Genomic DNA, 26,163 nt, shown 5'->3' on the forward strand with positions numbered 1-26,163 from the left:
TAACACCAGCACTGCTGTGCTGCTGAAGCACAGCCTCGGTCGCACAGCTAAGGGCTGTGAGAGCAGCGCTGCAGTGCAGCTGGTAGCAGCGACACACGCAGAGGAGACCTTTTTCAATATTGCCATTATTGAAAACTTCAAATGAATAGATGCATTTGAAAGACTTCCCAGAAAATACATTTCCTTTTCAGCTGGCAGCTCAGTTATTCATCTAAGTAGTCTGTGGATTAAGTAATTTGACAGTCATTGAAAGGTTTCTTTTTGTGAAACAATTGTGTGTTATTGCTCTCTTCTTTTCTCCATTTCACCTGTACAACTAACCCAGAAATTCAGCACAGCCGTATCGAGGCACAGACCGCGACCAGACAGCAGCCATGGTGTGGTGCATATCAGGAACTATGGCAGGACAGGCTTCTGAAAGAGTGGGGAGGAGAAAACAGGAGCAGGGAAAGGGTTAAGAAGATTGTTTTTCACTATTTGCTTTTTAGCTCACTTCTTTACATACCTAGGGAAAGAGAGAGCACAGATCCTAGTCATTCCATGTCACAGAAGATTAGATCAAGGGAGGTCAAGTTGAGCTACAGCATTGTCTGTTCCAAGGCAGTTGAATGATCCAGTATCTAATTTATGAAGATTCCAGGCAGATTGGGCAATCTGATTTCCCTAAGTGCACAGCAACTGTCACTTGGGTCGGTACTTGTCCACCTTTCTCTGCTATGCTGTAGTGGAGGGTGGATGGGCAGAGGCTGGACCATCCCTGTCTGGCCACAGCAAACCTGTCGTGGCATTTTTCTCTCTTGGGGGGATAAGATATGTCTCCCTAGGGGCTACCTCGGCAGCACTGACAGGCTGAGCCCTTGCGTGAGCAGGTGCTGCCAGGTACTGCTGCTGCTGTGCTCCATGTCCCCTGGCTCTGCTCTGGGAGGTGCAGTGGTTCTGGGAAGCGGGGGCTGTGCATGCCTGTGTGTTTTACCTTCACCTAACTGTCAGATCCACCCACCTTAAATCCTGTCTCTCTTTTTTGTATAGATCCTGACAGAACAGCTTGAGTACAATGTGTACAGTCTAGGTATTGATTTTGCTGTACCTGAATAGAATCCTTAACAGAAAAACAACCCTAATGTTGGTGTTTGGGGTTTTTTCCCTCTTGACTTTTGTCTGTGGGTTTCTATACTCACCATAGAGTATTTGATCCATGTAAAGCACAGAGTCAGAGCTTCATTTTTAAGAGTGAGCACAACCCAGACTCTGATCTGTGCAGGCACAATTTTAAGCCAGTAAATAATTTTGTCCAGGTCTTGTTGCCTGTATTGAAGTGGATAGCACTGAATTCCTTCCTACCTGCAGCTCGGAGAATCAGGAGGGCAGTTGCTGCATTTGTTTGAGGCAGCTATCAGGAACTGTACTCTGCTACATCAGCATGACCAAAAAGATTCAAAATGTAGCATATCTGCAAGTCGCTGAGCCAAGTGACAATGGGCCTGAGCTGAGGTGTATGCTTAGTTATTTTGAGGATGTTGCTGTGAGTTAGTTTTATTAAAACATGATTTTTATAGTGGGTATATTACACATTAGTTGTATGCCATGCTTAACCCCAGCTGGCTACTAAGCACCATGCAGCCACTTGCTCAATCCTCCTGGTGGGATGGAGAATCAGGGAAAAAAAGAGAGTAAAACTCATAGGAAGAACAGTTTGATAATTAAATTAATGAAATAAAAATATTAATGAAAAGAGAGAGATAAATAAGCCCCAGGCGATGTACAATGCAATTGCTCCTCATGCACGGACAGATGCCCAGCCAGTCCCTGAGCAGCAATGGACCCCTCCTGGCCAAACTCTCCCCTCCCCCCAGTTTCTGTCCTGAGCATGGTGTGCTATGGGGTGGAATACCCCTTTGGCTAGTTCAGGTCAGCTGTCCTGGCTCTGCTTCCTCCCAGCTTCTTGAGCACCTGCTGGCTGGCTGAGCACTGGAAGCTGAAAATCCCTTAACTTAGGATAAGCACTACTTAGCAGGAACTAACCCATCAGTGTGTTATCAACATTACTCTCCACTCAGAACATAGCCCTGTGTCGGCTGCTGGGAAGAAAATTAACTCTATCCCAGCTGAAACGAGGCCTACACTGACTGTATTGTCATGAAGGGTTTAGGCATTACTAACACATACTGTCAATACTTGAAAGCATGGTTGCCTGACGCTGATGATGCAGCCTCCCTAGTGGATGATCTATGGCTGCAAGCATTAAATGCTCTCCACAGTCATTAATCCCTACTTTCTTCGAATACGCTTAATTAAAAAGTTCCTGTTTTTCAGTAATTGCTGGTTTTATATAACCCTGAAATGGAATTTTATTGAGGCACAAGGTCTTTTATATAAACACCCATCTGTCCACAATGTAACGGTGCTGGGACAAGTTTTGTGGATTGGACGAGAAGTGGAGAGATTACAGAAGACTCTGTGTCCCTGCAAGAACTGTGAACTTTTGTCCTCTGGCTCTGGAGGATTTGTGCTTTCATAATTTTGATATCAAACAAGAGAATTGCAGAGTCACTAGAAGAGAAAATGATGAAAAATAGGTCTAGTGACTAGTGGAATAGTTTTATTAATTTATAAAGAAAAGCACCTTTTGTGTTCCTTTTATTTCTTTGTCAAACTCTGCATCTGCTGCCTCTGTTCCTTTCTAGTTGGACACAGAATTAAGAGAACCTTAATTGCACATATAAAAATACACATGCCTCTGTGCTTCAGGCTGAGAGAGATCACTAATAAAATAGAAAACATGTTGGTATTAATAAGGATAGCATTCAAAAAAATACGAAATCAATGCATAGAAGTTTTGTCAGCTTATTAATCATTCCATTATAAGTGGTGTTTTTACTTTCATTGCTCTAACATCCAACCACAGCTCTCTGGCTAAAGGCCAAGCTAGATCTTGCATTGGCACATTACCATGCGGTGTAGTTCTGTACTTCTCCTCCATTTATTAATGCTGCAGACTTCCTACAATTCAGGCTAAAAATAGAACTGGTTATGTGAAAAACACTGCATTTGTGCTTGAGCTGCAGTAGAGAAACAAGGGGATTTTATATCACAGGGGAAGAGATTCATGACACAGAAGAGCTAGCTGCTTATACTCTGGAAAAGCTTTCTTTTTGCATGGTTGTAAATAAGATTAGAGCTGCTAGGTACGTGTTAGACTGAAGGATGAATCTTAGTTGTGGTATTGCCTCTGTATGGATGGATCTTCCTAAGTATCTATTGTTTGAAGGAGAACTGATTTCATGTACAGGGAAACCTGCAAACAGTGCGAGGTGTGGAGGTGAATTTGTGAAATCAAAGGTGAAATTGATGGTTTGGTTTTCAGTATGGAGAGTGTCCTCATTTGTGGCACACAGTTTAAATGTCTTCAGAAATTATATGCTAAACTAAGACTTCAAACCACCACTAAATGTTTAGACTCGTATTTTGGCCAGGCACAGCCTCTCCTATTGTTGTGCTCTCAGTGTCTTTAAGGCAGGCCATTTCACCATGAAAACATTCCTAAACTGATTTCCAAGTTGTAATACACTGCACACTGAAAATTATCAGCATTCAAATGCTGTCCTTACACTCTTGATCTTTTTTATAATGCTGTGATTTGGTTTGGATCAGCAGCAGTTTGAACAAGACAAACAACATACGGGGTTCCAGCTGAACCTAAGGGAGCTGCCAGGGACACAGGTGAAGAGTGATAGTGGATACATTTCATAGTCAAAAGGAAAACAGCAACACTGATAAGGTCTCATTGTTGCACAAATAGAAAAAGCTAACAGTTTGCATATCAGAAATATCAGGTGTCAGGATTTGACTCAGAACTGCTGAGCAGTAGGTTGTTTGCCTTTGGAGAAGGAGGGAGGAAGGAAATGTCATGCAGCAGCATCACACATGATAGTGCTAGGAGATGGCAGACAGGGAAATAGAGCTTTCCGATGCTGTTTCCTAAAGATACTGTTTGGGCTGGCTGTGGTGCTGGATCATTAAGGAATTCTGATTCTTAAATATCTGCACTTGGCACAGAATAAGAGGGAACCGAACCTCTTTTGAAGTGCACAACGGTCTCCAAAGCCACACTTGTTTTGTTCTTAACTCAGAACTGTGTAAGGAATAAAAAGGCTGATTGTGTTTGGAGCAGAGGCAATAATAATGGAATGAGGATAAATTGTCAGCTGTATCAATTTTTTAACTACTTAGAGAAAATAAAATGTAAAACATTTTCAAATGTCATGTGCTTTGCACCAGGCCACCAAAACACACTGAGATAAACTCATTTAGAACCTGTAACTGGATGGAAAAAGAGGACTCGGGGCAAGGCTCAAGTAAAAATTATTTGGTGCAAAGTGCTTAGTTCCTGCTCCTAATTACTACAGACCAGCCCTAACTCCCATGCAATGGTGAAGCTCCAGCAGAGGCTGAAATCAACCAATCTGTTCCCATTTCCCTTAGAATTTAATTTTGTCCTGACAAGCTCTCTGAAATTGATACGCAGTGCAACACCAAATACAGTATAGAGGATCATATCATGCAGTCAACATGATCCACTTCACAGTACAATTTAACACTAAAGTGAACTTAAATTACAAAGGTGGATTTTATGATCTCTCTTTTAATATCTTTTAAGAGCTTAATTCTGACCTGAGAAGTGTAAGGCAGAAATCTTGCCTGTTGATCAAGGAATATACAGATGGCTGTGAGAGAAGAGGCCTTTGGATGGGTTGGATGAGACTTTTTGTTATGATATAGGCATGTGATTTGATATATTGATCTGGTTCTGCAGTTAGGATCTCTGATCAAGGAGAAGGCTCTAGCAGCTCAACCTCACCACAGAAACACCAAGCAATCTGTATGTATGCTGTGGCTGAGGCCAGATTGCATAAGGAACTCCATAAGGAAGGGTTAGATGGTGAATTATTTAGGTTCTGGGTTTTCATGGCCTTCATAACTAAGCCCATCAGGAGGAAGATGAGGGAAGCAGATAACCTCCACTGCTCACTTTGGTGTGGGAGGTAGGGAGAGGCATGATCCCAGCTGGTGCAAACAACATTAAATCTCATACGACTTGTATGATGCTACTGAAGGAAGGCTTTTCAGAACATCTCCCCATCGTACACAGGGCAAATAGGAGAAAAAAAATTTACTGAAAGGACATTATTTTAATGGCTGGATAATAAAAGTAGTTTAAAGTTGCAACGTTCTTGCAAGGAGTCCAAAAAATATAAATCTATTGAAAACAAACAAACAGACAACAAAATAACAGTGTTAAAACTTCAAAGAGAGAAGCAACAATGCAAACAGTAGAGCTCCTTTCTAAACTCATAAGCTGTAGATCTAAGTGGAAAGATTAAACAAAATCACAAGGAAAGTAAAAAGAGCTACTTCTTCAAAAAGTCTGAAGGGAGAGGGTTATCAAATAGTTACAATAGTGACCGGGAGGCCTAAACCCTTTTTTTCAGTGCTTAACTGTATTGTGAAGCAGGATTCATTCCAGCACATGCTGTAAGGGTGAGCACCCTGCCAAAGTGATAACTAAGTAAGGCAGATGTCAAACTCATCTCCACAAATGCACCTCCAGCATGGATGCTTCCCCTCAGACAGGGAAAGGAGAGCATATCTGTCCCATTCAGGATTCATGACGTGGCATCTTGAAGGTGCTTCAGGCAATTATTACATATAAACTGAAGATGTCACTGAAACTGCTCATGTCCAGCATAGGAAGTGCTTTGTTTGGTACAATATGAATGTTAAGGGGACCCTGAAATGAGGTTCTCTCCATGGAAGAGTGTCCTCAGCTGACTGCATAGTATTTCAGCAGCAGTTCTGCAAGAACAAGGATGTTTACAGGAATGCTTTTTGGGTTGCAGAACTTGGAGCTCTTTTGCTAGTATGAGCACACTGTAGGCAGTAAGGAACCTGAGGAACCAGCCACAGGTTGAGAGCTGGCAAAGTTTCCCTAATCATCTGCATTGCTCCAGAATACATGGAAGAGGGGGGCACTGATGGAAGCTGGTAGCTAGCTGGTATGTGCTTAAAAAAACCCAAACAAAACAAAAGATGGAAGGAGGAAGAGAAATAAATTAAATTGGAGTCCAAGACACTAATGAGAATTAGCTGCAGCGCTGCTGACAGCTGTGCTAAGAACTGGTTCTTTTTTCCTACCCACTCATAGTATTTACCTGGAAAATATACAGTTTTTAATTATTTTTTTTTAAGCTTAGCCTTACTTGAAATGAATGCTGCTTCTTTCCATTCCCTCTGTTGTTGGGAATTGAAATGGCTGCAGATACAGAGCAGTGTAAAAATATGATGAGCTTTGTAGCTTGGGAGCAATTGAGCAGCTGAATACTGTATTATTGAGAAATCATTTGCTACCTCTGGGTATTAGTGAGGAACTGGAGAGTCCTAGACTGGCATTCAGGGCAGAGCATAGGATGAATAAACATTACAGAGTGCTGAGTGAGTCCAGCATGGAGCTTCAATAGTTCCATGTTATCCCACTGCATCTTGTAGGGTTGGCTACACACAGGAAAGACAGAAGTGAATTCCCGGAGCCTTGTGGTAGAATTGATCTTCTGTTGTTTCCTAAATAACCAAATTATCAATGAAATCAATGACATTTTGCTTAATGTGTGGCAGGCAATCTGCTTAGCAAGCCAGCCATGTTTTCAAGTGAAGGCACATGAAAACCTTGTAAATATATACCAGTAGTCCTCAAGGGACTTGTAGATAGCTACAGGAAATTGTTGGGTTTATGTGCATACCTTACTGATGCCAAATTACTCTTGGCTTAGTATTCTCCCTCTTATCTAATTGAGATAGGAATCTCTTCAGAATGAGGAGCTCAGTAGTTTGTAAAATATCCATGTGTATCTCTGGCAGGGTATAAATACTACGCCGTAGATGCTAATGATCAGTAATGTTGCCAGTGTTAAGCTGATAATTCTACTTCCTAGTTTCTTAGGTGATTGCAAGTATAAATATTTCTTGACTCAGCATGGTGAGTAGCCACATAACGTGGAATCTACTCCAGGGTGGAGTGATGGTTATTAAGTATATCCCAGATCTAGAAAATCTCAGGTTATGGAATTTGTCCCAGAATCTGTTCCTGCTGTGGTACTGTGCTGCAGAACAAGTTTTTGCATTCTGTAAAGCCAACACAAAATATCCACTCCATATGGTTTTGGAGACATACTGAAAACATGAGCCAAGTTCAAGCTGGTGCAGAGCTGTCTTGCTGAGCCCTGAACTAATCTAAATCAATTCCTTTGAGAGGTGCCATCACATTCATCTCGATGAGATTTTAAGTCAAAGCCTAAAGAAAGAAATCTCAGTGACAGTTTTTAAACCTTTGCTGTTTAAAGCAAATGTATTTAACTTAGGAGTAAATACAGTAAAATGTGCTGATACCATATTTCCAAGCAGTTTCCCTCCTCCTTCTGGATACCAAAAGCTCACATAGTTCCCTACCTCTGTAGCAAAACTGAGGACTTCAGTGTACTTATACATTGCCAATTTAAAACTCCTTGGCACAGAAGGAACTGGAAATATGGAGAGAACAGCAGATGCCATCAGCAACTCAAGGATTACTCTGTGGTATTGGACTACATAAGACATTGGAGTTACCTTTTCGTTCTGTCCCAAAGACCATCTAAGGTTTCTCTAAAATAAACAAGCCTGTGCAGACCAGCTTTTGAGCAGTCAAAATACCTGTATTTTTAACTTAAAATGGTTGCTGAATTTGCTGCTTGCTACACTAAATTCTGCAATATCTTTGCAGGATGTACAGTGAGCATTTCTCATTAGTCCCCATATCTCAACGGGAATGTCCAATCATTCATCAAAAGTGAAAGCAAGTAGTAGTATGTGGAGTAGTAGGAACCTCAAACCCACTTATTTTGGCTTAAAGCTTATCATGCAAGCAAGGAGCATGTATACAACTGATCCACTGCAAGACATTGATGGAAGAGACATACTTGACTTGATGTACTGAGCAAGAGCTTAAAACAGATCAAAAGCAAACCCCTCCAGAAAAACAAGTATGTGAAATCCCTCATTTATTTTAGCTCATAAAATCCTCAAAACATTTCTTATTTATATTGCCATGTTTTTAACAGAAAACAAAGGCAGTTTTTAAGATGAAAATGTTCTGTATTCATATGTGAGTCTTAAAAAGCACAGGTTATTTTCAGCAGTCAGTTGCAAGCCATCCAGTGAAAGAAGCAACAATATGTTCCTAGGGAATTTTCATTCCTCCCTCTGTTCTGCAGAGCAGTGATACCTACATTAATTCTGAAAAACAAGCATGAGCAGTGGAATTTAAACTCCTCTCTAAGCCTTCCCTGCTTCTCACAGAGGTGAGGTCTGCAGCAAGGCATTACTGTTTCAGTGCCATGCTCCTGGGAGTGCAGGGCACTTGGACAGGGCTTTGACACGGCTCCTGGCAGTCAGACTTTCAGGTAGAGCTGTTCTAAAGCAGGGGATGGAAAAATATCCATCATGTGTCTCCTTTTGGGCCTCTGGAAAGATACATTTGTGAATGTCCACAAACGAGCGTGCAGAGACATTTCAGTTCTTCTCAGCAGTGCTGCCACACTGCAGTCAGTGGGACCTCTCACAAGGAAATGTGTTGGGGACAGAATTTCACTGGCAGCACCAACTGGGACTATTCTCTCTAGAGCACACAGGGCATGCAGAGGGAAGACTGCATTTCAGCACAGAAATAAAATGTAATGCTGTTCAGGTTTGTTAGTTAATAATGCAAAATCTTTGTGGAGGGGGAAAAAAATGGGGGGGGGGGGGGAAGGTCTAAAAGATAGCACTGAAGCCCTTCAAGGCTGCACCGTGCATTACAGGTATACCTTCCCTGTCAACATCCTACCTGAACATTAGACAGTGACTAATTCTCCCACTCAGCTGGGTTTTTCTCACTCCCAGGGAGGGTTGTAAGTCAGCGTGAGCTCAGGCTATGCAACAGCTCCTATAGTTCTCAAGTGATTAATACAGGCATGACACCAGGAGAAATTTCAAGCATCAAAGAGTTAAAACTAAATTGCAGTAAGACTTCAGTGATCACTCTCATTGCTGACAGGTTACTTGTGGGTTTCATTCAGAAACAGTAATGTTATCATAGAATCATAGAATGCTTTGGATTGGAAAGGACCTTAAAGACATCTGCTTCCAACCCCCCTGCCATCGACAGGGACACTCCCACTAGATCAGGTACATTTAAAGTAATCCTCTCCGTGGAAATTTTAGATCATTCCTATTTTTAAATTTGGTTAGTGAAACTTTTGCTTATACAGACCTAACTGGTAACCATAGGCAGTTCTCAAAATTGGCTTCTTTTGCTTGACTTTAGGACTTTTACTGGCCAGATATGTTTCCTGCTTTAAAGAAACCGGCTGGGGAGGTCAGCCTCAACACTTATGTATTGCGAGACTGAGTCCCACTGAATTCTCTTTAAAATGCAAGAGGCATTGAGAGCCTGCAAGGCTGCAGTTCTTTGTGCTCCCAGGATGTCAGCAGGGGAAGGCTGTTAACTGGGCCAGCTCTGCCACCTGCAGCTCAGAGCCGGCAGGACCGCGGCGTCTGCACCAACCTCGCCACAAACCTCCACTGCTGGAAGCGTTAAAAATACCAAGAGGTTTCACTGCGGGCTAATTCAATCAGCGATAGCGTACGTAAGCTTATGGTATGCACAACTAAGCTAAAAGAGAGCTTTCCTATTGGTCTCTCTGCTCATCTTCAGAAGGCAGGGCTGTCCTCAGAGCAGAAAGACAGTGCTAGAACAAAAATCATAGGGCTAAAACCATGACTTGGCTGAACCTGACCCCTTACCTATGGAGGCCGATTTTGGCTCTGCTGACGACTGAAGTACTACAGGATGTGTAGATCCATATTCTCAGAACCCTCTAACTCCTGTCTGCTGTGCTTCCAGTATCTCCTCATATAACTCCCTTCTTAAAACATGCTGGGTTTTGAAACCTATAAATGCTGGATTTCTCCTCTAAAAAGAAGTCATTAAAAATAGAAATTGAATCCTTCCAGATGTGTTTTACTAACACAAAATAAATGTGCTTTATTATGTTCCCTACTTTCACTTCCCTGAGCCTCAGGGGTATAACATTACCATTTTCTCAGGTTGGATCCAAGCCTTGTAATTGATGAATTGTCCATAGGATCCATATGGAACTCTAGAAAAATCACTGATGCCCTGTACAGCACCAAAATGTGTGCATGTGTCCCAGTGTGCGCCAGGCACCCACAAACAAACTTCTCATGCTAAAGAGTTCTCTCACTGTAAAGCTCTGCGTTCATCTCCAGCACCAGATCCAGCTCACAGCTATCCACAGTGAAACAGCAGTGGCTCTGCACTAACAGTCAGACATCACTGTGATGAATTCAAATAAGAAAGCGTGACTGGAAACTAATTCTAATGAACTAATTGTTACTGGGTAAGAGCTATGTAAGCACCATGTGGGGATTTTTCAGTACGCTTTAGTCCTGTGGAGGGAAAGTCTATAGCTGCTATGTTACTTATGCTTCCAAGAATGTTTTAAAAGCTAAAGGAAAAATTTTCTTGTAATGTTGGGTTTCATTCAGTTGTCTACACACTAATGACACCTTCTAGTGCCTGAGATGTCCACATGGAGCCTTGTGTCCTTCTGGGACAGCAAGAGCAATCAGACCCAGCATAACCTAGGGCATTTCAGCTGGCAACATGCATGAGCAAATGAGTCCCACCTTTTGTGCTGCCTGAGCTCGGAGATGTCTAGCTGTGTCTTGTCAAGCATTGCCATTAATGGTTCTGGGTCCCTAGGAATGTAGAGATTTTCTGTGATCAAATCATCACTGCACTGCAGTCTTTAGGCTGTTTTCTGGGTAACTGATTCTGAGCTGTGCAGGAAATGCTTGTAGAAGAGATCAGTTTTGTTTGTGTTCCAAATATTATTCTTATAGTACTACAGTAGACTTATACATTTTAATATTATCCAAGGCTTGAGAAAATGTTAAAATAGATGTTGTGAAAAGGAGTCTCTCAGAATGAGATTAGGTGATCTGTGGGGAATAGGCAGTCTAAGCCTCAGGCTTCTTCAGTATGCCAGTGGATGTAAAACATTTGGTTAGCTTTGTTTTAAGAAGGTACTTTGCAAAATGCTGCAGTTAAACCAGCCTGCCAGTTGCCCTGCTCACTGGCAGTTAAAGTCAGCAGGTGATTTTGGCCAACCTAGCTCTGAGATGCCTCTTGTCCTCAGATTGCTCTTTGCAGTACCAAGTTACTGATTGTCGCTGGCAGATTCCTCAAACTTAAGATAAATGGACCCTGATCTTCTCCTCTTTCGGGGCTTTGGTAGAGAATTGCTTCAGATGGCAAGTAGGTCTCAAAGGTCACTGAAAATACCAGATGGATTTTAAATGGTCTTGTCACGGTGTAGTGTAATGCCCTCCTATTACTCAGGCCTCCAAAGCTGAGCTTACCATACGCAGATTTTAATGGTTGTGAATTCTCCAAAGGTAGAAGAGGAATTTGTGTGAGTATGTACAGCTCCCAAATATCCAGAAGGTGAGACCACCCCATGTCCCAGTGTCAAGGCCTCAGCACTTGTCATTTTGAGTTCATGTGGGTGAAGTCAGTCAGGCATTGATACATTTGGGGTTCATACTCAATTTTCATTTGTGTGTGAAGTGAAGGAGATTACAGGCAGGATTAGCAGTCAAGATGTCTACAGGCAGCAGGGACTGCTTAGTTCCCTTCCACACGCATTATGGTTACTGCACAATAGGAAACGTCTTTCCCAGATGATAAAGAAGAAACATTCTCTTTGTTGCCAACAATAAATATATACAGAGAAGTAAATGTGTCATGAATAAAGTGTCCCTAAGGAAATCTTGGGAGACCCTACATGTATATTTACATACTTTTAGTCCCAACAGCAGCAGAGCTATGTGAGCATAGCACTCAACTAGTGGAGAATTAACACAGCTATCTTCTTCATACCAGTTGCTCTCTGCTCGTAATGAGACCATTTAGGCAGTCCTGCCAGAAACTCAGACTTTTGAGAACCAAAGCAATGGTGTCAATTGTAATCATGAATCTCTCTCTCACACACAACCTGAGGAAGTGCCTGCAGGTTTCAGAATAAATTGAGAAAGATCTCAAAATGCAACACCTCTTTTGCAGCATGAACTGGATCCTGCACATACGTTAGGACCCGATGCACTTGGTTTTTCATAGAATATTGAACTAGAAGAATATCTGAGCCAAAAATGCACAGTCTGATAGCAGTTCTCTCATGGTTGCCTTGCAGATATTTATCTACAAAAATATACATAAAAAGTCTATGTAAGAAAAATGTCAATGAGGCAACTGCAGACTCAATACCTGCAGCTGGAGAAAAAATAATTACTCATACTGAAGCTCTTCATTCTCCCTGCTGCTTTATGTTATCTCTGTTTTAACTGCTGTTAATGAAAGGCTCACCAAAAGGTAGTGCCAACACATGATAGTATTTAAATGCTGAATTAATCTCTCAGGCATCATGACAGCTACCTTTCAGCTATTTTCCCTGCATACTTTGCATGTCCATTTATAGGAATGAGAGTGGGGTGTACATGGGGAGAATGGGAGCTCTGCAGCCCAGAGGGAGGAATTTGTCTCTCTTCATATTTATTGAAGTATGGAAGGAAAACATCACTTGCTGAAGTAAATCCAAAATGCCCCTTCAGCAAGATTTGCTAAATTTAAGTAAATAACTCAAACCAAGACTCAGGTTATGCCTTTCTGCAGTTGCCATTCCAACTTCTAGTAACTTGACCAACTTGTTGCCTTACATCTCTTGGTTAAAAAACAAAACCAAACCACAAAACAAACAAACCCAAACCCCAACCAAACCTTCCACTGCTTCTAAATGCAGTTCTTTGAAAAGTGACTTAAGTGGCATGCAGGCTTCGTGTTTATTCTGTTTGAGCTATTTCCTCATCAAATGTGCTCAGGTAGCAAGGAAGGAACCTTGTCCTCCTGTGTGGCAGCCCTACCATTTGAGGTCAGCCTGGAATTATTTATTTTTTCTCATGTAGGATGGCCAAAAAATAAGGATCCTGCAAATGAGAGCAAGGCCTCAATTACATGTGTGCAGTTCTATAGTCTTCTGTGGCTTTGTGCAAGTGGAAGTGGTTTCATGGTGACAAACAGGAGGGAAGAGCAGCCAGCTTACTGTGATCTTTGTGCTATATCTGCTGTGCTAACAGGAGCAAAAAGCAGTGAGCAGTGTGTATAATTACTAAGTGAACAGATAGAAAATTGATAAGCCTGTCTGAGGAAGAGCTTCAACATAGCAGAGCATTCAAGCTGCTGTGGAAAATAAAATACTTCCCTTGTTTCTTCACCATGTCATTCATGTGATGGGAAGAGAACACAGTCCTCATAACGAGGAAGGAACAAAATTGTTTGAATTATTCTGCATGCAACAACAAGAAAAAATAAAATGTTTAAAACCTTCATTTCTGAGAAGCCTTCGTTGTAGAGTGCAGCAGGTCAGAAGATCACCGTGTGTACATTTTGAGTATGGGAATGATGACCTGCTCTGGGCATTTTATTATTTATTAATTCATCCTTGCAGCTTTGGCAATCAAGCATGAAAATGTTCTGCTCTTCTGAAATCTCGCCAGTCTGGAAGACCAGAGCTGAAGTTTATCTGATTTTTTTTTAAAACATGTAGTATTGGACACAGTGAGCAAAAGTTTTCTCAGTTCAGTTTTGATCCTGCAATCCCAGTGCAGATTAAACTGAGCTGTACAAGGCATACTCTTGATAACAAGGTGGGGGGAAGTCAAGATTATATTTTCCAGCTATGTAAATACTGATCGGAGTCTTCGCTTTGAGAAATCATTCTGTTCTGACTTTTCTTCCAGTTGTGTGTAATACTGGAGCCAATGCAGGAACTGATGTCAAGACATAAAACTTACAATCTAAGTCCTCGTGACTGCTTGAAGACTTGCTTGTTTCAAAAGTGGCAGAGAATGGTGGCCCCACCAGGTATGTTTCATTTCCAGTGTTTTACTTGTTTGGTAGCTAGGTTAATATAGGAACAATGAGAAAATTTGCTGCACATTTGCTTACAAAGGAAAGTAATAAGAATTAGCACTGTTCCAAAAGTAAGCCTGAAAATTATTCTGGTGCTTCATTATTTCAGTCTGACCCAGCTGATTTATAGATGTGCACATTCAGATGGTTTCACTATGACTAGGATGTAATTTAGTGCAAAAATATATGTAGATGGAATGCAAAATGCCTACTGGCTCCATTAGAATTCATCGTTTGTATAATTCAGCTTCCTGCTGTGACTCTGAAATTACAGCTACAACTCATAATTAATTGTCTTTGAGACTAATATAATGTTATTTACAGGCCTGGACCTAATCTCCATCCTCTTACACCTCAACATAATAATTCTCTCTTTTTTTTCAGATTATTAAAAATTTGTATATCTGAGATATACAAGAAATATATGTATCAGATTTGCATATGCACATGGGCACCCAGTTCAGATCTTGAGAAGTACAATTGTCTCTCTGTTCTTTGCCAATTTAAGCAAAGTTATGTAATTGTCCTGATTCAGTCTGAGTTTGGAAGACTCACAGAGCAATGGCATTCAGCATGCTCTAATATGTGCTCTGAGGAGTGGCAGTGTTAAAGGTGAAGCCCACATCAGAGGCAGAAGGAGCTCAAATGGGAGTTGCTTGTATGCTGCATCAATGGCAGCAGTATGGTAGAAAGCTGGCTTTAGCCCTTGCCTCTGCCTGCATCAGCTGAGGCTGTGCCCAGCATCAGAATGAGACCTGGATTTTTGCTTAGCAGTGGTGCTTGCTATGTGGCCTTCAGCAAATTACAGTCACTTTGAGCATCATGATAGTTAACATGATACTCCCATTAGTAAAATGCCTTCAAATAGATTTATAGGTAATGCTGTGAAAGTAAGCTTTATTAGTCCTTTGTAATAAATTGGAAGCAGATTTCACTGTTTGGGGCCCAAATGTTACTCTTTGGTTTGTGTGTTAAATCTAATACTACTAATAGTAAGCATGGACGTTTAAAAATCAATGAAAAACTATTTCAGCACTTCTGCTTGTGAATCATTTTAGTGCACACTTAGCAGTATCTGCCATTTGCTTTCCTTCTTACCATTTCATTGCAGCAGAACCCACAAGACAGCCAACAACCAAGCGGAGAAAAAGGAAAAACTCCACCAGCAGCACTTCCAACAGCAGTGCTGGGAACAATGCAAACAGTACCAACAGCAAGAAAAAGTCAGCTGCTGCAAACCTGAGTCTATCAAGTCAGGTACCTGTAAGTCTCACTTTCCTTGTAGGCCTGAGTTGCTTGTGGCGCTTTAACTCTCTCCTTACATTGTAAAGAAGGTGCATTCTTGAGCCTAAATTATCACAAGCAAAAGGCAATCTTGCACAGTATGCTGTGGAAGCTGAGGAATTAGGAGAGAGATGTGAAGAAGCCATTCTGCAGTGCAGCTTTAACCAGTGACCCTTGGGGATATGCTGAGGACTAGATGTGGTTTTTTGAAGGCTTGGGCCAGCTCCCTTTCTTGCCAGTAGGAGTCCTTCCCCTGCGGGTGGGACTTAGTTTGGGACTCATTGTTTTAGAGACAGCAACAGTCTTGCTGACATCCACCCTCCAGGTGCTAAGCGAGGAGCAGGACAGCTGTATCTGGTCAGAGCACTGCTCTCCCTTTAGCACCTCACCCCTGATGGGTGCCAGGCTCAGATGCTTTAGTGGAACAGGTTATGAAATAATTTGCTTGCAGAGATTCTCTTTTTCCCACCACTCGGCTTGAAGAGGGTAGATCCCCTGGCATATGGGTCTCAGCTTATCCACCCTGCTAGCTGTAACTGTTGGCATCCTAGCTACATAGGGACACACCAGAACTGTCTCCAGAACTGTACCAGTGCATTTCTTACCTTAGTCACAATGCAGGGGCAAACAGACTGCAAACAAACAAACAAACAAAGTGTGCCTTGGTCAGTAAGAGGACAGCTTATGCATTTTAAAGCTAGGGAAATTAATCTGATATTGTAGGAACTATAAAGTGGGAATAACATGCAGAGGTTTCTACTGGATTTCTGATCAGCTGATAGAAAAGGGCTAGGTCAGCTCTGAAACCTGACAAAGGATATAGGCCTTTTGTTAGCACAAAGCAGGCAATTCCTAGGAAGCTTGAATACCCAGATAAAAAAAGGAGGAGCAGCTTAACACCAGTGAAATTAAATTAAGATTTTTCTGTAGCAACTTAACTCAGCAATCCACTAGCTAGCAGAAACTTTGGCCTTCAGTGCATTAAACTCATATTTTCTCCTTGTCATATTAAAATTTTCATGTGGCTCACATCCCTGGAGTCAGATTCTTTCCCTAATATAGACATCTCTGGGTTTTTCTGACAGCACAAAGCAGATGGAGGGCCAGCTACCTGATCCCCCGGTGCCAGGGACCACTCTGCCCCATTAACTGTCAGAAAACCCCTTGGATCGGTATGCAACCCTATTTAAGAAAAAAAACAGCAATTAGGTGCAAAACTGAGCAGCCAGCTACTTGCCTGCTGTCTCCAAGTGTAGCAAACAGTAAAATCACTTTATCTCAGCTGCTCCCTGCCCTGAGTTCAGTTCAGCAGGACCAAAATCTGACCCTCTGCCTCTCTTCAGCTTGCTTGTCCCTAGAGGGACAGCTTCTGTTGGCTTCAATGGTAGCCATGTGCACTTGTATGCTTGAGTGTAATTGAGCCCTCTGATAGCTATACCTGTCACTCCCACTGCTATTCAGGCTGACTTCAGGTACTGAATGGCTGCTCCTGACAGATGAAGAAGTCAAGGCTGCTCCTTCTGAAGCAGATGACAGTTAAGCATCTCAGACACACTGAGATGTGAAGTGTATCACAGTATGAGAGATGGAATTTTTTTTTAGACTTCCTGGACTTTCAGGATGCTCACAGTCAATATTTTTCAACATTGCCTTCTTTCTGCTTTAGCAAGATGGTCTAAACTCTTTTTATGGAGGATCAGGTTCCATTTTTAGGATGCTTCTCCTTGCCCTCTGCAAAGTGGAAGTAGCTGTTGGATTTAGCATACTAACAGCTCTTCCCATCTTCCCCACAAGACAGCAAAGCAGTTGGAATTGATGATTGGGCTACCCTGCAGAGTAGACAGAACTCAAAATAATGTTAGCAGTAGGATATTTTGGTGTAAAACCACTCAACACTTTTCAGTTAAATAAAGAGATGTTGCCACATTTCCTCAAAATTATACATTCTTTGAAGTGGGCCTTACACAGGCATGCCACTGCTTTCTGAAGTTAGCTGCAGGTAGCAGGAACTTGCTTTCTGGTTCCTTCTCTTAACTTTACCCTAAAATGTATCACTGAGTAGTTAATTACTTTATGATAGAAGACAAGATGACCTCAAACACCATTTGACAGTTTTCAACTAAAAGTTTTCATTTGGCCAGAGAGCTTTCTGAAAATGGCACTTTCCTGCTCAGCAGAAGAAAATTACTGAAATTATTAATTTTCAGTGTTAAAAGCATTTCCCTCCTCATTCTTAGAGAAGAGGAATGAAGTCACTGCATTTTCTGTCCAGATGACTCACATAACTACAGATAATTCCAGTTCCACTTTTCCCACCCTCCTCACAGGAGAACCCCAACCATGAGCTTATATCCATACCAAACCTGAGTTCATATAAAGTCATGTACTCCAGCTTGCTCTAGTGATTTCTTCCCAGCCAGCAAAGACAGTCTCTCCACCATACTAATAGAATCTAATCTAATTTCCTCTCACATTTATACCTCTATGTTGTTTTCTCTTTGATAGTAAGTTAAATCTAGTTGGAGAATGTTTCCTTAGCACCTATTCTGTATGAGGTTTCTTATTTTAGGCCATTAGTAGCTGTTCACTTCTGCTCCTACAGTAATGCTGTGTACACTCTGGCACGTGTGTGAATTTACCATAGAGCTCATCCACATTTCTTCCTAGCACCATTAACTTGTGTTTCTTTAATGAGGTCTTCATATCTGGAGAGGTAAAAGTTCCATGTTCAGGACAGCGACCAGAAAGTACCTGGAGTGCTGTCAGCTATGACAAAGCTTAAAACTTCAGAGACATTTGTCATTTTCCCATTGTCCCTTCCAGATCTTGAGATAAATGCGTGGGGTAAGCAACCCTTGGTCAGTGAGATGGAGTGGTACTTGTCACACACACATTGCTCAGAAATAGGAGGTTGTGCTATTTCCTCTACCTGCATTATTTTCTGATCAAGCAGGGACCGTGCTGACAGCAGAGTCAAGCCCAGAAACTGAAATGTGTGGTTTTGTTTCCAAACATGGATCAGTTTGGTACTGCACCCGAAGTTGAGCTGCTGAAGCCTAATCAGTCAGTACCATTTGTGTCCTTTGTGTTGCCTTAAATTTATTAGCACTTGGACTGCGCCGACACATTCTGATTCACTCTGATAACACAATCTTCAACAGCCTCTTAAGGGTCTCTGTCCGTGGGTGGGATGCATCTTCAGCTCTCATCAATAATCTGAAAAGTATCAGTCTCCTGTCTATCCTCATCTCTCTTAACTACTTGTATAAACTTTCTCAACCCTGCTAAATAAAATACAAAGTTTAGCCCTTTCAGCAGTCATTTGCATTCTATTGCACTCATTTTCCCTTCTGGTGGTGGGGAAAACAGTGGTTTCTGTGATTCTGTTAGTTCTCTTGCTGCTGACTGCAGACCTTCAGCAGCCCTTGCAAATATGGCTCTTCAACACCTTTTCTACATATTACGTGTTTCTTACATGCATCTTGTGTTCTTAAAACACGTGCAGCTGGCCTCTGTGCTGCATGACTGCACTGCATGACTCGTACCTAGGTTGAACACCTAATACTTGCCCAGTGATGCTTTTGCCCTGAGTGCTCTAGGTGCTGAGGCAACACACTGTAGTGAATTGAAAGTAGAACTGAGTGCCACTAAAGTCACTCCAGCAGTACAAATACAAAACCATTTTTTTCACCAGAAGTTTTCTTCTCTCATGCTCTCAGTGGTGTAGGCTCAGCACTGCCCACAAGTGCATTGGCTTTTGCAAGTGCATAGACAAAGCTGACAGAAGAGGGACCCAGAAATGGTAGTCCACCTCACTGTCTTGGTCTCAGCAGATGCCAGGCATTTGAACTATTCTTGGATTTGTCACATCTGATCTTTGGAATAAACCTTAACCCATGGTGCAGGAACTGGCATTACCAATTTCCTCTATCTCGAAGCAAGGAGCAGGTATCCTTCCACAAGGCTCATAGAAAAATGCCTTTTTAATGATAGCCTTCCTATGACTTCAAAGACGTTAGTTATCCAATTCGGGTATGCCATTGCTTTATCACTTGCACAGGACTCATTTCCTCTAATATTTGAAGCTAGGTGCAGTGTTTTCCCAAGCTTTCACTCAGTTTTCAATCCTCTGCTGGCTGAAATTGTATTCCTTTGCATTTTCCTCATTCTTCTTTGAAGTGAAACTTTCTCGCAAGCCCAGGCTCTTGTTCTTAGAACAGTGGCTTGTACACTGTGGGCTGTGGGTTATCAGTGTATGCATCAGAAGAGGTCCATACAGCCAGTATCACTTAAACATCACTTCCTGTGATAAAAGCAGTGCACATTGATCCATTTTCATCTATTTGAATTTGGAAATTTGACAGTACACAACTCTCACAAACTCCAAAAACCCTTGTTCTAGACTGCTCCCAGGCATAACCATAGAAATTAACAGGTGGATTTTGCTTTCATTTACTAATGAAGATCCCGATGAGTGTAACACTGTAACTGTGAACCCAATGAAATATCATTTGTGATGGAAGGAATAAAGCATCACTACGTGCCACTAAGTAAATCAAATGCTCTTTGCTACATCCAGCGTCTTAATTAGAGCCTCTTTGCACTCTTAAGTGAGTTACATACCTCAGTAATGTCTCTTTCTCTTTGTAGTTCTCTGTAAGCTCCTCAAAAGCCAAATCTATAAACAAATCTGCTAATGTGGAGGGAGCCCTGCACTCTTTTATGTGTTTCAGAAGCAGGGGTTAGGTTTAGGTGGTTTGTAATGGATGTTGTAGTACCAGAGTTACAGCTCCAGGGCCAGAAGAGGAGTGTCAGTAATTATCCCATGTCTCAGAACTGTGCAATTCAGAATCTAAGAGGCACAGTGAGGTGAGAGTGAACAAATCAGATTCCAGTTGTTGTGCTTTAGGAAAAATATTCCAGAGAAGACCAGAATTTCAAGTTAACAGAGAGGACTATGATGAGATATGAAAGATAACCATTTTCCTCTGGAAAGCTTTTACTGTGAATGTCAGTTCTGTCTCTATAGATCATTTCAACACCAATGTCACTCTGCTGTTTGTCTTGGAAGCAGTGACCATTATGGGTGTGGGCAGCAGTGTGGTTCTTGGTCATTAACAGTTTTTGTAGCAAGGAGAGAAGTCAATTCTTAAAATAACCACCAATAACACAAGTCCCTAAGAACAAAGGCAGGCAGGAGGAGAAACCCTTCTTCTTTTAACTTAGCACTTAGAGGTGTGCTGGCTGCTAAAACTAGTGCAACTTTCAGTCCTTGGAGTATGAGGCTTGCTTGAACAATACACTTGATAGTTCCAGGAGGTTTTGATGATCGTGAAGCACTGTTTGTCTGCTTCTGGAAACTGTGAAACCTGAGCTAAGAGCTAATCACTGTAATACACCAAGCAGGGCTACCTGCTAACAGCAGCAAGGATGGCAGGCAGAGGGATGGGGAATTTTACATGATCCACCACACATTTTTACCTCCAGTAGGACGTTGTTTAGCCATAGCATGTTCTTTAAAATCCCAAGCTGAAAGTTTAGTTATGTAACTAGACATAGCAGAGCTAAACTTTGAAGCTAGGTACAAAAGAGGTAAAGCCTGAGAAATGACTCACCTGTTAAAAAGAAGTGCTTGCATTTGAGCTGTGTATGAAGTGAACTCTGTGTATAGTTTATATGCATCACTTTAAGTTTGGATGGCAATTAGGGCTGTTGCAGGATGAAAGGTATGATATACATGAAAGCTGCTTTTGTGGTTATATGAGTAATACATTTATATCACATATTGTAAAACATCCACTGCTTTATTTACAGTGCTTCACTGCAACCATATTTTACTATCATGAGACATTCCTTGACCAAAACTGTTGTTTCTAATCACAGAGTAAATTAGTAAGATTGAGTGACTACAGTCTAAATCTTTTTTAAACTAATCTAGTCAAATATGTGCTACCATAACTAGGCCGTAGCAGTGTGTGCTGCCGTGCAAGAGACTAGGGTTTAATTCTTGGATTCTGCTTCTCACTCCATGAGCAGGAGCTAGGAGCACTCCAGAGCTGCAGCCTCAACCCTGGGAGGGATGGAGCCTTGTGTCATTCAACAGCAGTGACCCCCACTGGCCAATTTAAGGAGAAGCATTGAGGGGCTCTAAAAGGAGTCACTTCCAGTCCTCCTCAGAGGTTGGTGGTCATTGCACGGGAACTAGTGAGTGGAGGTTCAATGGGGTGCACTCGGTGGGGTCTTCAGCTTTCAGTCTGAGGGCAGAATCCTCTCTGGGGAGGAGCCAGCATGTGTGCTTCCTTGAGACACTATTTTTGCCTGACATAAGCGGCAGGATTGTCAAGAATGAATTTATTTATTGATTGATTCATTTATTTATTTTCAAATGTCCTGTAACTAATGATGTGATATCTATCTTTTAAATAGAATGAGGGGAAACTCCACTAACCTCAATCTAATTGTAGTTTAATTCCCAGAGCGATAGAAACTCAATAGCATGGGGAGAAATACAAGTGCAAACTGTCCTCTCAGTGGGTGTCACTATATTTAAGGAATAATATTTGCAAAGAATGTGGGAAATTAGGGATGGAAATGCTTACAAGGTCATTGAGCATATCCCCACTGATGCACAAACGCTTCCTGTCACAGGCTGAGGCATTTCCCAGCCCAGTGTTAGGTGACCTGAGCAGCAAAGCTAGCACTGTTCCAGTGGGGTCATTAATCCTGTCTGTGGTTCTCAGTAACAGGAATATTTGTCTGACCAGTGGGGGTTACATTTTTGTTTACTTAATATCATCTTAGTACCCTAGTTTACATCTCATCGGATTGGCCTAAAGCAATCCTCTTCTTTTCAACACTTGCAGCTGTTAAGAATATTTGCCCCTCCCAGTCATTTGGTGGATGCAGTGCACATTTAATTCTTCCACTGGCCTCCCCAGCCAGCTATTCTAGCCCCACAGTTATTTTTGATGTGCTTCTCTAAGTCTCATCCAAGTTGCTGACCTCTTGCTGGTATGGCAACAGGGAGAACTTGAGGTCCATCCTCAAGAGTGTTAAGTGAGAGGAAGTGTTGCCACCTCAGTCTATGGTTCTGTATTTCAGCCACTGTGGTCCTTTTTGCCTGCCATATCACACTGCACGCTCAAACCCAACTTGCTGTCCTCTGCCCGGTCTTTCTTGTCATTAATGCTCTCGCAGTACACTGGGGTCAGGTCTGGTTCAGCAGTGCACACCATACATTCTCTGTTGTTTAGAGGGACAAAATAAGTTAGGATACACTTTGGGTCATGAACACCTCTGTCCTTCAGACTTTGATGTCACAAATTTGTGTGTGAGTTTTATTTAACCAAAGATTTTATGGGCATATTGAGTGACAAAACATAGAGAGCATACAGGAGAAATCATGTAATGATTTCCATCTACTCACAAATTTTTCACATAGCAGGCTGAAAATGTGATCTAAACATTTCTCTGTAGCATGTCAGCCTCTGCTGAGGGACATCAAGGAACAGTGTAAATACTTTCAGGCAATAATTCGTATTGTTTGGTGGTGAAGGAAGTACATATCCGATTAAAAAGAAACCTTATCGAATGCAAACATTTGTCCTCCGTTTGCTGTTTACAAATGCTTTTACATTCATAAGGAAAAACAGATCCTCTAAATATTGAATCTGTTGTTGGCTGGACCTCTTGGAAGGGTTTGTTAAATCAGCAGGAACAAAGCTAGACATCTGGAATTACTGCACTTCTCCCAGACGTTAGCTGATGCCCTGCCACCTGAGCTGCATGAAAAGATGCATCACACACATTTCCTTAGCAGGTAGCGCAGCAGCCTGATTCTCTGCTGAGCAGAGAGAACAAGCGAGCTCTCTGGCTTTGCACCTTTGCTTTCCAATCTCAAGTTTGCACCTTTCTATCCCATGCTGGTTAGGTTTTCTGCAGTAGATGTGTGATGCACGGGAGTACAGTAGGCGGTTTACTTGTTTTCATGGAAGGACAATTTGTACTTAAAGCAGTGATTAGATGAATACTTTCTTTCTTGCATGCCTCAGTTTTTGATGACTACTAGCTTCAACAGTGTAATTATAATTAGCACTCTTCATCTTCCTTTTGCGGTACCAGCTGGACAGATTGGTCCTCTTACTGCACAGATTGGCGGCAGGGTTGCCTACATGGAGTTAGGTGACAGGCACCATGAAATAACAGATGGTAAATTCAGGGCTTGTTGGCAATCAGCAGGTTTTTGCTAATGACTTAATTAGCTATGCAAATTGTCAAATCAGTGTGAACATTGTTTTTATCGAAAACTTTACCTAAATTAATTACCATAATTAAGTAGCAGAATGTCAAGTATATTGGATGCGCAAAAGGGCTTGGCTGGCTATGGGTAAGAGAGTTACCATCTTCATTAGAGTGCTGTGCTCCACGACTGGGGAGTCTGAGGATAACAAATGTGGTTTTTTTATACTGCTTCTAAAACACACCCATTGCCAAGTCCCAGCCGAGATGCACCCTGATGCCTTTCCAAATGAAATGGCTCAAGAAAGAATTGCCAGATAGAGGCTGAATACTTCGAGCAGGGTTTAAGGCAGTTTCATAGCCTGCTTATTTGCTTACAACTGTAGGCATTGTTTAGTCTGCCTGCTTCTCAGTTCTGGGGTTTCTGAGACCCAGAGCCACAAGCGTGCAGCTAGAGAGATGTGTTACAGGTTTTCCTTTGCATTAGACATAAAGTGTAAGCCTGTCTCCTGGTTCCTCCTATGCGGGAACTTTTAACTCTGCTGTTCAAGTATCACAAAGTTAAGAGATGCAAGTTCTCTAACAATTTTTTCAAGTTGATTTTTTCTCTCTCAAGGTTTCCATATAACAAATATTGGGTGCTGTTCACAGGATGTGATGGTGGTAGGAGAACCGACTCTGATGGGAGGCGAATTTGGGGATGAAGACGAAAGGCTTATCACTAGATTAGAGAACACACAGTATGATGCAGCAAATGGCATGGATGATGAAGAAGATTTCAACAACTCACCTGCACTGGGAAATAACAGCCCGTGGAACAGCAAACCTCCTGCTAACCAGGAGACTAAATCTGAAAATCCCACACCACAAGCTTCCCAATAGGCTATTCTGCAGCGGTGCCCACTGCAGTGTATGTCAGTGGGTTATTAATTACTGTTTCACACATTCTTAAAATGAAATGAACCCCCACACACCTTGCAATGGATAACAGTATCTGTTTCTAAACTAAAGGTATCTCATGTGTTTTTTAATTAGGGAAAACTCTTGTATAAGCTTCCATGTACATTTCTTGGAAGCATTCAGATCCAAGGTGATACTGGCACTGACCTCAGTTAAAATAACTGCAAATTAAAGAGCATCTCGTGGCACATTCCTGACAGTACCTTTTATTGGAAGGGGTTGTTTTTATCCTCATCGAACGATGGCCATCCTTTAGCAAGTCCTCAGTGCTCAGGATCTCATTAACGTGACTATGTAAAACTTTTTACAATTGTAATATATTTTCTGCTTTTCAACTTGCACCTGAAATTTCTTGTTTCAGAGGAAATCAGCTTTTAAGGAAAGGTAATTTAAAGTAAGTTTTGTTCTTTCTTTGACTTTCCTTTCACCGGTTAATCGTTTGAAGGATCCAGCGTTTGTAATTTACGTTTAGCTGATGCCAGTAAATACTCTTGCCATCCTTTAATAAAAATGCTGAAACAAGAAATGTCTTTTTTTCATCAAAGACATGAGAAATATTTTTATGTGGAAAAAGACACCCAGTCCTATGAGAGTTTATGCTTTGTAAAATTGCTGTCGATCCGGATATTTTAAAGCCATGTAATCTATTAACTTTGTGGGCAGCTTAATAAATCTAAAAACTTTTGTGTTTTTATTATTGTATCTGAGTTGGCTTTGTTGTTATTTCTTTTCATAGTATATTTCTTGTATAATATTTTTGTAAAGCCCTTAAAACTTTTTTTTGTTTTATTTTTTTTTCCCTTTTTTTGGATTCTGGTGTATTTATGTGAAACTTTATAAAAGAAACTAATTTTTTTCATTTACATATTAATATGTTCAAGCTCATCATGTAAAGACACAGTGAGTCAGTGTGTTATATAATACAACTGTATTTTATGTATGCTTTGCCAATAAGTGTGCCAATAAACTGTGTTAACAAATGTGTTCTTACACAGTGCATCTGCAGTTCCTTGCGTGCAAAAAGACCCAGGCCTGTGTGCAGGACTGTGCACCAGGAATCTCTGGAATTGGTGTTTCACTGCATTACAGTCTTTTACCAGCGAAAAAGGGAAGTCTGTAGCTTAAGTGTGAGTCCCTTACAGCTCAATTTGGTTAGATGCTCTTTTTGTAACATTAATGATGTGCAACATCGCAGGTCAGCAAGAGCCAAGCACCAGGGAGTGCAGGGCGTCCAGCAAGCACACCTCCATCCTGAACTTTGCATCTTCTGCCTTACAGGGCTGGGGCTTATCAGAGCAGGGACTTCCACTCTGCTGAATTCTGTCTGACAGTTTTACGGTGAGTCCCTCAGCTGGGGCTGAGAGGATTTTAAAACATTCTCCTTCGTTCTTCCCTTCACTATCAAAGCAATTGCTCACAGGAGCAAGCAGAGCCTCTGGAGTAGCACAGGCGGGTGCATAAGACCCCTGGGCTGAGCTGGGAGGCACAGGGGCACACACCTGTGTCCCAAGGCAGCTGAGAAGCCTTGCAAAGTGCCCCCTGTGTGTGGCACATACTTACAAGGA

At 41.7% G+C, this 26,163-nt stretch overlaps 1 protein-coding gene across 10 annotated transcripts in view; it reads left to right on the plus strand.

Moving 5' to 3' along the window:
* Positions 1–25,572, plus strand: part of LDB2 (LIM domain binding 2) — a 321,316-nt gene extending 295,744 nt beyond the window's left edge. For 2 of the 10 annotated variants that reach the window (XM_054172153.1, XM_009910438.2), the window contains 3 exons: positions 13,945–14,068; positions 15,228–15,379; positions 24,290–25,572. In XM_054172153.1, coding sequence (XP_054028128.1) covers positions 13,945–14,068; positions 15,228–15,379; positions 24,290–24,520 — 507 coding nt within the window. In that variant the 3' untranslated portion in view covers positions 24,521–25,572. Of the gene's footprint in view, positions 1–13,944; positions 14,069–15,227; positions 15,380–21,433; positions 21,580–24,254 lie in introns of all 10 variants that reach the window. The other 8 variants (XM_054172155.1, XM_054172156.1, XM_054172154.1 and 5 more) reach the window with 8 other exon arrangements.
* The last annotated feature ends 591 nt before the right edge of the window (positions 25,573–26,163 follow it).

Source organism: Dryobates pubescens, chromosome 23 (assembly GCF_014839835.1).
Source record: "Dryobates pubescens isolate bDryPub1 chromosome 23, bDryPub1.pri, whole genome shotgun sequence".
Classification (NCBI taxonomy): Eukaryota; Metazoa; Chordata; class Aves; order Piciformes; family Picidae; genus Dryobates; species Dryobates pubescens.